General features: G+C 39.2%; 1 protein-coding gene across 11 annotated transcripts in view; it reads left to right on the forward strand.

Moving 5' to 3' along the window:
* Positions 1-13,210, forward strand: part of PRDM5 (PR/SET domain 5) — a 250,511-nt gene that overhangs the window by 91,515 nt on the left and 145,786 nt on the right. Inside the window, exon 2 of one of the 11 annotated variants that reach the window (XM_061419283.1) lies at positions 10,899-11,002. The exons of 9 other annotated variants lie outside the window; for them this stretch is intronic. In XM_061419283.1, coding sequence (XP_061275267.1) covers positions 10,988-11,002 — 15 coding nt within the window. In that variant the 5' untranslated portion in view covers positions 10,899-10,987. Of the gene's footprint in view, positions 1-10,852; positions 11,003-13,210 lie in introns of all 11 variants that reach the window. One more of the 11 variants, XM_061419284.1, reaches the window with a different exon arrangement.

The raw sequence follows: 13,210 nt of genomic DNA on the forward strand, positions 1-13,210 counted from the left end.
CTTAAATTCAGATACTCCGTCGTGTAATAGCTAGACAGTCCAATCTGGACTAACCCAGAAACTTGGGATGTAGAGTAATGAAATGGTAAAAGTTAAAGGGAAAGGAGGGCTTTGCTGTGAAGTGGTAGGGTTCTTTCAAATCATACCTAACAGATGGAATAATGAGAGATTGATATTTGAGAATTAATTAGTATCGCTTTAAATATACTGGAACCTGGCTACATCATTACAAGGTTTAAGAAGAGATATGGTAGATATTAGAAAAAAAAGTTTAAAATCTTTTAGCTACTAAAAAATATAGTGAAAAGAAAAGGCATTTGTTGTTGATGCAGTGAAGCAAACAACATGAAGCAAACAACATGAATACCTCATTTATCTAAGTCGCTTCAGTCATGTCCAACTCTGCGACCCCAGAGACGGCAGCCCACCAGGTTCCCCCGTCCCTGGGATTCTCCAGGCAAGAATACTGGAGTGGGTTGCCATTTCCTTCTCCAATTCATGAAAGTGAAAAGTGAAAGTGAAGTCACTCAGTCGTGTCCGACTCTAGCGACCCCATGGACTGCAGCCCACCAGGCTCCTCCGTCCATGGGATTTTCCAGGCAAGAGTACTGGAGTGGGGTGCCATTGCCTTCTCCTTTATCAGAGGAAGAAATGAAACTAACGAATATTAATGTTATATAAATTATATACATATTAATATGAAAGTGTTAAAACTATAATCTAGACATCTACAATTAAATATACATATACCAATTGCTGCCAGGCAAGATTTTTTTGTATGTATGATCATAAAGAAGGAAATGGCTTTGTTTTTGTTTTTCAGAATTGGAGATACATTTTATGATGAGTTTTAGATTTATTTTTTAATGAATGGTATTAAATAGTTAATAAACTGCAAAGTACAGGCAGTTTCATGCATATAAAACACAACACTAGAATTACCAACATTTAGTTCTTATCAGTGGAAGTTAGGTTTTGTAGTGTAATTTCTATTCAGAGAAAACTATCCAGTTCCTGACTAGGTTCTCATAAAAGGTTCAGCCACTACTAAGCAATAAAAAGTAAAATGTGAAGTTCTGATTTCATCATTAAACTGATGAAATATTCAAAAGAAGGTGTACAGTTTTTCTTATAATTTATATATCTGTCAGTTAATATAAGCTACACAACAAAGTTACACTGTATTCAGCTAAGTATTTTGAATTCTAGACTTTGGAGAAATTGTTTCCCAAAGCCTTAGGAGAAATGTTGCTGTAGAACCTAATCTGCTCATCCTTACTTGTGTCTTAGTCCTCTTGGAGAATCTCCCAAGATTCAGAGCTGGCAGGTTGGGAGAGGGGGAAGGAAGCCTCCTGATGGTGTTGTTGGTTACTGTCTGCGGTGCTGCAGTGCATCAGGAGGGACGGGGTCCAGTAGAAGAGGTGCTCCACGATTCAAGTGTGGCCTTTCTTTTCACTTGAAACTTTAAAGGAATCTGGACAGTAATTAAGTACGTCATTATCATGACTGATTTATGTCCGGACTATGCACATCTTTTACTTATCAATCATCCTTCAGCATGGAAAAGGGCATGGCAGCCCGATCCAGTATTTTTACCTGAAGACTCCCATGGACAGAGGAGCCTGGCAGGCTACAGTCCATGAGGTCACAAAGAGTTGGACACGACTGAGCACATCCTTCAGCATCCACTGGGGAGTTGGTTCCAGGACCCCTGTGTACCCAAACCCACAAGTGTTCAAATGCCTTATGTATAAAAGGGTACCATAAGGGCAGCCCTGTGTATCCTTGGATGTAGAACCCATGGATATGGGATACAGAGGGCCTACTTTATTTAATTAAATGGGCAGTCAGGCTAATTATCTATGATCTCTTAAGTTGGTATTTAATGAACATTTTATTAAAGTCACCTCAGTGGGCAGAGATTAAAGCAGCACTTCCTGGTTTATTTTCCTGTGGTTAATGAAGTCCTTTGAGATATGGCTGGGTACACTTTATGGTGGTTTACACACCTGTGTGTTCTGTTAGCTTTTTTCATAGGAGACAGGAGCAAAAAGGGGCATGGCATTCCAGCTCAGAGTTTTTCCGACTCTTTTTCAAGCAATAGCATGTAAAGCCAGCTAGACTTACAAGAGCTTTCCCTATCTGACTTAATTCTGTGCCCATTTCTGGATTATGGAATGCAGTGTGCTTATATATAGCTTTTCTTTTTCTACTTGAAGTTCAGCTCAGTTGCTCAGGCATGTCCAACTCTTTGCAACCCCATGGACTGCAGCACACCAGGCCTTCCTGTCCATCGCCAACTCCCGGAGTTTACTTAAACTCATGTCCATGAGTCGGTGATGCCACCCAACCATCTCATCCTCTGTCATCCCCTTCTCCTCCTGCCCTCAATCTTTCCCAGCATCATGGTCTTTTCAAATGAGTCAGTTCTTCATATCAGGTGGCCAATGGGTTGGGAGTTTCAGCTGCAACATCAGTCCTCCAGTGAATATTCAGGACTGATTTCCTTTAGGATGGACTGGTTAGATCTCCTTGCAATCTAAGAGACTCTCAAGAGTCTTCTCTAACACCACAGTTCATAAGTATCAATTCTTCAGCACTCAGCTTTCTTTATAGTCCATCTCTCACATCCATACACGACTACTGGAAAAAAAACATAGCTTTGACTAGATGGACCTTTGTTGGCAAAGTAATGTCTGCTTTTTAATATGCTGTCTAGGTTGGTCATAACTTTCCTTCCAAGGAGCTTCTTTTAATTTCATGGCTGCAGTCACCATCTGCAGTGATTTTGGAGCCCCCAGAAATAAAGTCTGTCACTGTTTCCGCTGTTTCTCCATCTACTTGCCATGAAGTGATGGGACCAAAAGCCATGATCTTCGTTTTCTGAATGTTGAGTTTTAAGCCAACTTTTTCACTCTACTCTTTCACTTTCATCAAGAGGCTCTTTAGTTCTTCTTTGCTTTTTGACATAAGGGTGGTGTCATCTGCATATCTGAGGTTTTCTACTTTATCAGATCTAAAATACATGTTGCATTTATATGCTTGTATTCAACTTCTTTAAATATATTCTGATTTGTTTCAATTCAGTAGGTCCAATATTGTGTTGTATACAGGGGCGATACATAATAATCCCTTGATATGCTTTGTGCATTGCTATTGAGTAACATATGTTAATACTGTGTTGACATCATTTAAAACCCATAGGACACCCCATGGGATTTTTACCTTTAGAAAGTCAATCATGAATGAAAATAAAACAAGTGAAGCTAGTTATCCATGCTTATGAAATGAAGTTTCAAACTATGGCACTTTGACCCATTATAAAAATGTGTAGAATTTTGGCATCGGTATTATTTCATTTAATTCTAACAGTTCCCCCTTAAGTACTAGTATTACACCCATTTTGAAGATGAAAAAGCTGAGCTCAAGTTTGTAAAAACCTAGAATTGGTAGATCAGAGCTTTCTGCCCCTTAGTCTGACTTGCAGTTTTGGTATTCAGATCTTCCCATAACGAGGGGGATGCTGAACCTGGTAGTCAGTTTTTCTCCAGAAGACTCAGAGGAATACATGCACATTTTAAAACAGTGATGAATATATACTTCAAATAACATTTTAAACTTCACCATTCTGTACATATGTCTCCAGAACTTAGTTATTTCATAACTGAAAGTTTGTACCTTGTTTACCAGCTTCACGCATTTAGCCATTAAATACATTTTTTAATAAACTGCAGTAATGTTTATAGTTGACCTATTGCCAGTATTAGTGAGATATGTAACTATGAAACATACAGGAGAAATCTCAGGTGGAAGTTATTTGGGATTGAGTATACTTTATTTGGGAGGTTCGGTGGTCAGAGGTGTGTTTCTATAAAAGAATGTAAGTAACCTGTTATAATGTTTGGAAATACTTGAAAATTAAAAAGATGTTCTAAGAAGATACATTTTGCATTTATTTTGGTGAATGTTAAGAAAAGTGACATAAGTATTACTTATAGATTATCCCAACTTCTGACATCAGGCGTGCACGCCTACTTACAGCTACACCCGTTCTCACTGCTTTCTCCCACATAGAAAAAGGTCCCTCTTCTTTCTTAAGAACAAGCCTTCCATCTGTGTTCCACCCTCTGATGAATATTTACAATGTAGATTATCCGTTTCCTCCATTTGATACCCTCTCACACTCAATAGGATTCTTCTCATTGCTTTTAGATATTCAGGCTTTTCTTTCTTTTTTGAAATCTTTCTTTCCCTCTTGATGCCATATTCCCTTCCAGTGTGGATCCTTTCTCCTTCCCTGAATGGTCCCTTTGCTGTGCTTTCCTTTTTCTCACCATCGATACACTCCTCAACCTACACTGACCGTGGTTTTGCCTTTCTCAGGTCACCCCTCCTCTCCATGTCACTTAGCCCCTTGAGGCTTTTTGGACCTCCTTTTCCTGGATCTTTGCAGAGCATTAGGTTTTTTTGACAGGTGCCTCTCTCCTGAAACATTTCTTCCTTTGGCTTTGCTGAATCCATCTACCATCCTACCCACTCTTTTTCTTTTTTTTCTTTCTCTCCTTCCTCCTTTCCTTCCTTGCTTCCTTTCCTCCTTTCTTTTCTTTCCTTCCAGCTCATATTCTTTTGCCAGCTGTTAAATGTCTGAGTTCTTTCCTTTGCTAGGTTCTTCCTATTTGTGTCCTTTGAATCTGAGCTAACTGTCCTGAATCCTGGACAAAGTCAGCTCTCTCCCATTACTTATTCCAAAAGCACCATTCCTCTCTGTTCTTATATTCATAAAGTCATTTCCCATTTCTCTGGTGGTTGATTAATGGCACTGACAGTTGATTAATACCACTCTCAGGCTGTAAGCTGTTTGAGGATAGGCAATATATCTGTTTTATTTCACTACATTATACTTAGTACTTACATAGTTCTTGGTACATACAGGGCTCAACTTTTTTTTTTTTTTAATGAATTATTTACCTCTATCAGAAGTGTTTCATTAAGAGACACGTGTACCCCAATGTTCATTGCAGCACTGTTTATAATAGCCAGGACATGGAAGCAACCTAGATGTCTATCAGCAGATGAATGGATAAGAAAGCTGTGGTACATATACACAATGGAGTATTACTCAGCCATTAAAAAGAATACATTTGAATCAGTTCTAATGAGGTGGATGAAACTGGAGCCTATTATACAGAGTGAAGTAAGCCAGAAGGAAAAACATAAATACAGTATACTAACGCATATATATGGAATTTAGAAAGATGGTAACAATAACCCGGTGTACGAGACAGCAAAAGAGACACTGATGTATAGAACAGTCTTATGGACTCTGTGGGAGAGGGAGAGGGTGGGAAGATTTGGGAGAATGGCATTGAAACATGTAAAATATCATGTAAGAAACGAGTTGCCAGTCCAGGTTCGATGCACAATACTGGATGCTTGGGGCTAGTACACTGGGACGACCCAGAGGGATGGTATGGGGAGGGAGGAGGGAGGAGGGTTCAGGATGGGGAACACATGTATACCTGTGGTGGATTCATTTTGATATTTGGCAAAACTAATACAATTATGTAAAGTTTAAAAATAAAATAAAATTAGAAAAAAAATAATAAAAACAAAGCAAAGCAAAACAAAAAATCTAATGTCTAGGTTTTACTTTAGTTTTTTCCTGCAGATTCTATGGTAGCAGTATAACAAACATCTTAAATTTTAAGTTTGATTTTATTGAGGTTCTCCAGAGAAACAGAATGAATAGGATGTTCGTTTGTATGTATATAAAGAGATACCTTGCAGGGAATTGGCTTCACATGACTGTGGAGGCTGGCAAGTCCCAAGAGCTGCAGGGTGAGTCAGCAAGCTGCAGACCAGGGGAGCAGATGCTCCAGCTCTGGCCTAAGTCTGAGGGCCTGAGACCCGGATAACCAGTGGTATAGTGTAAGTCTGAAAGGCCCTCAAGCTTGAGACATGGGAAGAGCCAGTGTTTCACCCTGAGTCCAGTGTCCCTCTTTGAAGACAGTCAGGTAGGAGGAATCTTTCTCACTCTCTGGAAAGTCAGCCTTTATTCTATTCAAGTCTTCAGCTGATTAGGTGAGGCCCACCCGTACCATGAAGGGCAATCTATTTTACTCCGTCTACTAATCCACATGTTAATTGCATCCGGCAACACTCACATTGACACACCCAGAATAATGTTTGATTACATGTCTGGGCACCCTGTGGTCCAGTTAAGTTGACTCATGAAATATACCATCACATTTTTCAAATAACTTATAGGTTTCTACTTTCAATCTTTTTTCCTGTCACTTGAGCCTGATCAGATTACCTTGTAATTTTCCTCAAATGCTGCAGTTCACAGGGCAGGTTTAGTCTGTGCCTAACTTCTCAGCTCTTCATGTGTTGAAGCTGCTTTTTCTGTCTAGTGTTCTGCAGCTTTCCTGTAATCTCCAGTGTCCTAGCTAGCATTTTTCTTTTCATAGCATGACTGTACTCTCTGCGATGCAGGGACTTTGTTATTGTTGTTTTCCCTACTTTAATAAACCCATTTCCTCATGATCTTATCTTGCCCAAAGCCCATCCAGCTTGTGAATTTCAAATGCTGCTGTGAAACTACCTCCTAAAATTCTGCAGCTGCTACTCTGTATAACTGTCTTGGCCCTTTCTTGTTCTTCATGCTAATTTAACCAGATTGTTCTGTTACCACCAGCGCACTTAAAGCCCTTAAGGGCAGGAACAAAAATGGGCTTTCTTGTGAGTGTGAGTATCCTGTAGTCCTCTGCACATTATGTACTAATTGTGTTGGATGAATCTTCAGTTTCTCTAATAGGTTTTCAGATTAACTCTAGGTTTGTTGAGTTGGGTATGCTTGCTCTGACTTAGGTCTTCTTTTTGGGGAGCACATCTGCTTGTCTAATTGGTTCTCTTATTTCCAGTTGGTTAAAGTATTCCCATTGTTGGCTAAATTTTGAATTCTTAAGAATGTGTTAGGAATGGGAAATGGATTCTACAACTCTTTTTGTGGTGAGTTCCACTTTCCTGAATGACATTCTTGCTTTTACTGTCATATTAATTCAAAAGGAAACTACAGTTTTTTTCCCTCCTTTTTTGATAGCCTTCAGTAAGCAAGACATTGCATCAGTATTGAGATTCATACAAGGAGGAATATGATAAAGGGTCTGCCCAAAGAGAGCTAACAGTCTTTGGAAAAGGGAGGAGGCAGGAGAAAAGAGAGGTCTGTGCTTAGCTAATTTTTATGCAACTTGTACTAATTAATATTTGGTGAGTGATAATTTTATATCATATGGGTAAATCATCTCTTCCCCTATACCACTTTACAGCCCTAATGGGGATACAGCTAAATAAAGGCAGATCATGGTGGTAAATACTTTGAGAGGGCCAGCCTAAATGGGAGGAATGTTTGCAGGACCTAGAGTCTAGCTTGCTTATATCATAATTCGGTTGAAACTCTCTTTTCTGATGTGATAGGGACAGTGTGTCCTAGTAGGAATCATAGAACTGATATTTCAACCAGCTTATCATGTTTTATGAGTATACATTTATTTTCCAGTTTTTTTGCTTCTGCATATAGGTTCTTTCACTGGAGTTTGCTACCATATTTTTTTTTCATAACCACTCTATATAGTATCCAGTTTTACTAAAACACCAAAAGATAAGCCTTAAAAAACCTGTCAAATTACACAAAACAAAGCAATTATGAAAGATGGGAGGAAATCATAAAACTGGACAGATTCTGCAGTCAGGTTACTTTGCAGGGTTCTTTTCAAAACTGTCAGTTGATTTTCTTAGAAACTATTGAGTTTTTTCTGACTCATACATTTTTGCTGTATGTAATGTTTAGCTAAGTTACATAATTGTAGTAACTTTTACCAGTGGCATAAACAGGTATGGGAACAGACACAACTGCCTCTGGGGACTCAGGCAAGCAAGTCAGGGGGTGGAGACAGCAGTGCGCAGCGCACCGGGAAGCAGGCTACTGAGGAGAGGCCCGGCCCGGGCCCCGTCTGGCACACTGTCGCGTGTATAGACTGTCAGGGAACCTGGGGAGTCAGTCAGCTGAAGGTCAGTTAAAGAGGTTCTAATATAAAATAGAGCAAATACAGGCATGAAATCTTGCCTTTTGCAGATTGGATGGAACTCAAATGACATTATGCTAAGTGAAATAAGTCAGAGAAACACAGATGCTGTATGATATACCACTTACATGGGGAATCTAAAAAATAATACAACAGACTAGTGACTATAACATGAAGATGCAGACTCACAGATAAAGAGAACAGTGCTGAGAGGGGAAGGGCTGGGGAAGTCGGAGGTACAAACTGCTGGCTGTAAGATAGGCTCACAATTATATTGTACAACACAGGGAGTATAGCCAATATTTTGTAGTAACTGTAAATGGAAAGTAACCTTTAAACATGGAACATAAAAATAGTACAGATATATTGTAGGAACAAAATATGCCTTCTAATGTATATAAAATATTTAATAGGTACCCCATTCCCCATAGTATTGCCTTCTAAAATTTTTTAGCCTGTTAATACTGATAACTTATCTTTAGATAAAATAGCTGAAGTATACGTTTTCCTCCTGTGAAGAGTTAGTTTCTTAGGATCACTTTGCCTCTTTTTCTGTATAGTAAATTTTTCTTTTTATTCTTCTCACTGCTTCTGTTGACTTTTTTCTCTATGAAGTCAGATTTGTTTCTTAAGACGCCTCAAACATTACTGTCTTTTCTTGAACCCCTCAAAGGAAGATATGTATATTTGTAATTGATTTTCTTTGTTTATAAAGTTAAATTTTATTTAACATAGTATCCTGTTTCTTGGAATCATATTAAATTTTTTTCTTGCCATGTGACTGATTATGATCTGGGATTAGAAAAGAAACAATGTTATTTGCATTTGTTTGAAACTTCATTTTTCTTATAGAACCTTTGATGCATTCTAAACACGAAATTAGCTTATCCTGCACTGGTTACTATTACTTTCCTTGATTGCAAGATGTTTTCTTCTTACTCTTAAAGAAAATATTTTTTAAAAATATTATTTTACTTAAGTTATGGTATAATTCTTATTGTATAAGACAGGGCTTCCCTTGTGGCTCAGATAGTAAAGCATCTGCCTACACTGCAGAAAACCTGGGCTTGATCCCTGGGTCGGGAAGATCCTCTGGAGAAGGAAATGGCAACCCACTCCAGTACTCTTGCCTCGAAAACCCCATGGGCGGAGGAGCCCGGTAGGCTGCAGTCCATGGGGTCGCAAAGAGTCTGACACGACTGAGCGACTTCACTTCATTGTATAAGTCAACTTTTGCCAAGAAGACTGCTCTAAAGACAACCCTAAACTCTTAGCGGTTTATAGCAATGAAGATTTATCTCTTGTTCACACAAGTATGGGCTGCTGGAAGCTGCAGTTCTATCCGCAGCTCGATTCCACATAGGTCTGAAGGAACAGCCCTTAACGGGGCTTGCATTTTCCTGGCAGAGGGGAAAGAGAAGTGACCCAAACAGGTGATGACTCTGAAAGTTCTCCCTTGGACATGGTTCGCTTTGCTTCTGATCACATTTCATGGGTCAGTGCAGCTCACCTGGTCAGACCTGAAACAATCAGCCCCACCCCCCAGGCAGCACTTGAGAGAGCCACAGGCTTGGGATACTGTGATGTGTTACGTCTCATTTTAAGGATTTTAGGTTTTATTGTTAGATCAATATTGATAGACATGTTTGATGAATTTTGCTGTGGAAATGATTTTTTTCCTGATTTTTTTTTTTTTTGGTTTTGTGTATGAAGAACTGATGTGGAGGAGACTGATTCAGGATTTTAGTAAGGAAAAGTTAAGTGAGAGGATATTAAATGTAAAATCCTTACTGTTTCATTATATTTTCTTTTCTCCACCTTCATCACTTGTGTTCTACTTGTATTGACTATTGAGTGGAAGTCCAAACTTTGGAAGTGGAAGTCTCCTCACATTAGCACTGACTGCTTGAATGTTTAAGACCGAGAGTTCTGAAGCTATTTCCTTTTGTGCTGATTACTCATAAGTCATCTTGGCTAGATATTTGAATTTTCAGTTCACTACCTTTCTGATACACAATGAATTGGGCCGTTGCCAATTTTAAAATCATGGTTTTTCTGGCATAGTCCACATGTGGACTATAGTCTGTCAACAAGTAAACAAAAACCAAGTTACAGACCAACGCAGCTAGAACACCAAGTCACCCGTGGCCACTCCTGGAGTTAACATTTATTTGCACACAGTGAGGATTAGTTTTTTCTTCAAAACAGGAGACAGTTACTTTTGCTGTTTTGAAATAGCAGAACTGAACCTCAGATGCATGAGTTTAGGAAATCTAACTTCATGGGGTCTGCTACTTGAGAAGGGACAATGGGCAAACTGTCAGAGAAAGTTGAAGTTTATAAGTAATGTTGGATGTTGAAGGGAGATAGGGAATTTGGTTACATCTCTTAGATATCCAGGAGTAAATGTTTTGAGATTGTGATGGAATCAGAAGGGTTAGTCTGAAGGCATGGTTAGTTTATTTGATCCTAACTATGGCCACAGTGCAAAAGCAGTCACATTGATAAAATCTTATCAAGCGATGCCTTACATTATCTGATGTCATTTTCAAAGAGGGGCCCTCTAACCTCACAAGGTTGTATATTCCAGCTTTTCCTTGACATCCTCGTTAATGTTTCTCTCAATTCCATACCAGCCTTCCTTCCGGTTGGGTGAGGCCCAAGAGGAAAAGCAATGATCACGTCAGCCTGTAGGCATATTGTTCCCTTCAGATTCATTGACTTGGTTCTCAGAAAGATGAGTGTATTTTATTTGTGCTTGAATCCAGCTCTGGAAGGAGTGAGATAATAAAGTTCACCTCCATCATTTTCCAGAGGTAATAGGAGACGTCCCTGTGGAAAAAGAACCCCAGAGTAGGAGAGCCAGCGTCATCTTTGCCTCCTGATGAAGTGTTCTTTCTTTGATGACTGCCGTTCATGTAAGCAGCTACTCTAAGAATATATTCAAATCAGGTGTGGATAGACAGTGGAATGGAATTGTTTTCCTGTACATGAGATTGAGATAACATAGTAAACAGTAGTTTCTGAGCCACGTGTGTAACCAAATAAAATTATTTTGTGAGTAATTGAAAAATAGAAAGAACAAAAAGTTATATGGGAACAAATTCCCTTTAGCCTTTAAATTCATTGGGTTATTTTAGGTTCATTGGAAAACGTTTTGTTCATGAAAGCATTTTATTCATGAAACTTGTAATTGTAACTGTATACTGTATAAGTAATTCTCCATTCATGGCTTAATCACGTGAGTTCTTCTCATTGTGATTCTGGTGTCAGGTTCTAGACTGGCTCCAGTATTTACTGTGTATGATTCTTTACGGTTTATTTCTCATCTCTGAGCCTCAGTTTTTCCATATGTAAAATGTGGGCTGATCAGAGGAGTTTCTGTTGGAGATGGGACCCTGATGCCTACAGTCTCCTAGATACACTTTATATAGTCTGTATTTTTAAATCATTGAAACAACTCTTTGAGCTATATGTACTGTTGGCTGTATTTTATAGATCAGGTGACTGAGAGAAGTTAAGATAAGCTTTCGGAAGAATGTATAGCTAGTAGGTTATGTCCTTGGGTCCCAAGCCATGTTTTTCTGCCTCCAAAGCAGAGTCTGTCTGTCCAGTGTACCTGACATTTCTGTCTGTATGTCGCAGGGCTACTGTGACGATCTGATGAAATAAAGTACCTGAAAAAGTGAGAACGCGGCAAGTGCTGTGTCAGCATGGGATGTTATCTCTTCTGAGTGTTTTTAGCCACTATCAGAAGCTAGCAGTTAAAGGCCAAGGCATAAAGAAGTCTAGGAGGGTTGTTTTTTCCTGCTCTGTGGATGCGGACGTTGAGGCCCATGGGGATGAGGAAGGTGTCCACACACTGGAAAGTGGCAGGATAGCCTTAAGTTCCTAGTGCGATGACAAAGCCCACTGTCCTTGTGGTCCTCTCCAGGCCTGAATCCTTGCTCCGGAGCGGGGCTAGGATTCCTTTGTCCACGGATTGATTCCTGTAAGAAACTTCTTATTCACTGTGCCAAGATACCTTGGTATGGCAAGAACTGGTTACTAGTGTGGGATGAGATACTGATGTTGATATTGGTGTTTTTATTGAAGACCATTTCCACTAAGTTAATCCACTCAAAATTCATGACAGTGAATACATCTGTTTATATGGCTATCCTTCTATACTTTCTGAATTCAGAAATGATTCTTTTGGTGCATATGAATTTTGGAGGAGCTTCCGCCCCACCCCCGCCTCAAGAAAATGCTCTGTAGTGGCCATACCACATAAAACTGCCCCTGACTTTCCTGTTGAATCATCCTAGCCAGATTATTGGCTTTTCTCTGGATTTGTCTTCATTACATAAATTTGTTCAGAAAGCCTTGACATCAGAAAATACTCCCACCAGAGAAGTTTTGTGTGTGTAAATTTGTCTGTAAATCTGAATTCTGTGATGATATCAAAGTGATGAATCTAATGAATTCCAAGCCGCCATTGTTTTTTCAGCTGTCTTAAACAGATCGGAATTCTAGTATGCTTTTTTATCAGAACGTATTGACTGTCCAAAGAGCTTTGCAAGTAGTTTATTATCTAAAAGAATTTCTTTCCTGTTGGGTATTTTGAATGACTCTAACTTTGCAGATTTGTTGAAGAATAGTAATTAACTTGAGGGAATTCCCTGGAGGTCCAGTGGTTAGGACTCTACACATTCACTGTTGAGGGGTCTGGGTTTGATCCTTGGTCAGGGAACTAGATCTTGCAGCCTGAGCTGTGTGGCCACAGGAAAAAAGAAAAACTGTAGTTATTAGCTTTGTAACAGCCAAATTGACTAATATTCTTGGGCACCTGAGTGAAACCACATGAAAATACATTTGTATATACAGAGAAGGTATGTCTTTTAAAGCAAAGTTTTTTAGTTGGTGTTTCAGTTTGAATCTGTAAGAAGAATTATTATTAAATAGAGTAACATCTGTGAATGCTTGAGGGAAAACTTCATCACCTTGTACTCCTCCTTGACTCTTCTCCTCTCACTCTCCATATTCAGCCTGTCAGGAAACGGTTTCAGCTTTCTCTTCATATCATACTCAGGATCTGATTCCTTCTCGCCATCTCCACTATTTCCCTGCCATAATCCTCCCAAGTT

Source organism: Bos javanicus, chromosome 6, assembly GCF_032452875.1.
Source record: "Bos javanicus breed banteng chromosome 6, ARS-OSU_banteng_1.0, whole genome shotgun sequence".
In the NCBI taxonomy this organism is placed as follows: domain Eukaryota; kingdom Metazoa; phylum Chordata; class Mammalia; order Artiodactyla; family Bovidae; genus Bos; species Bos javanicus.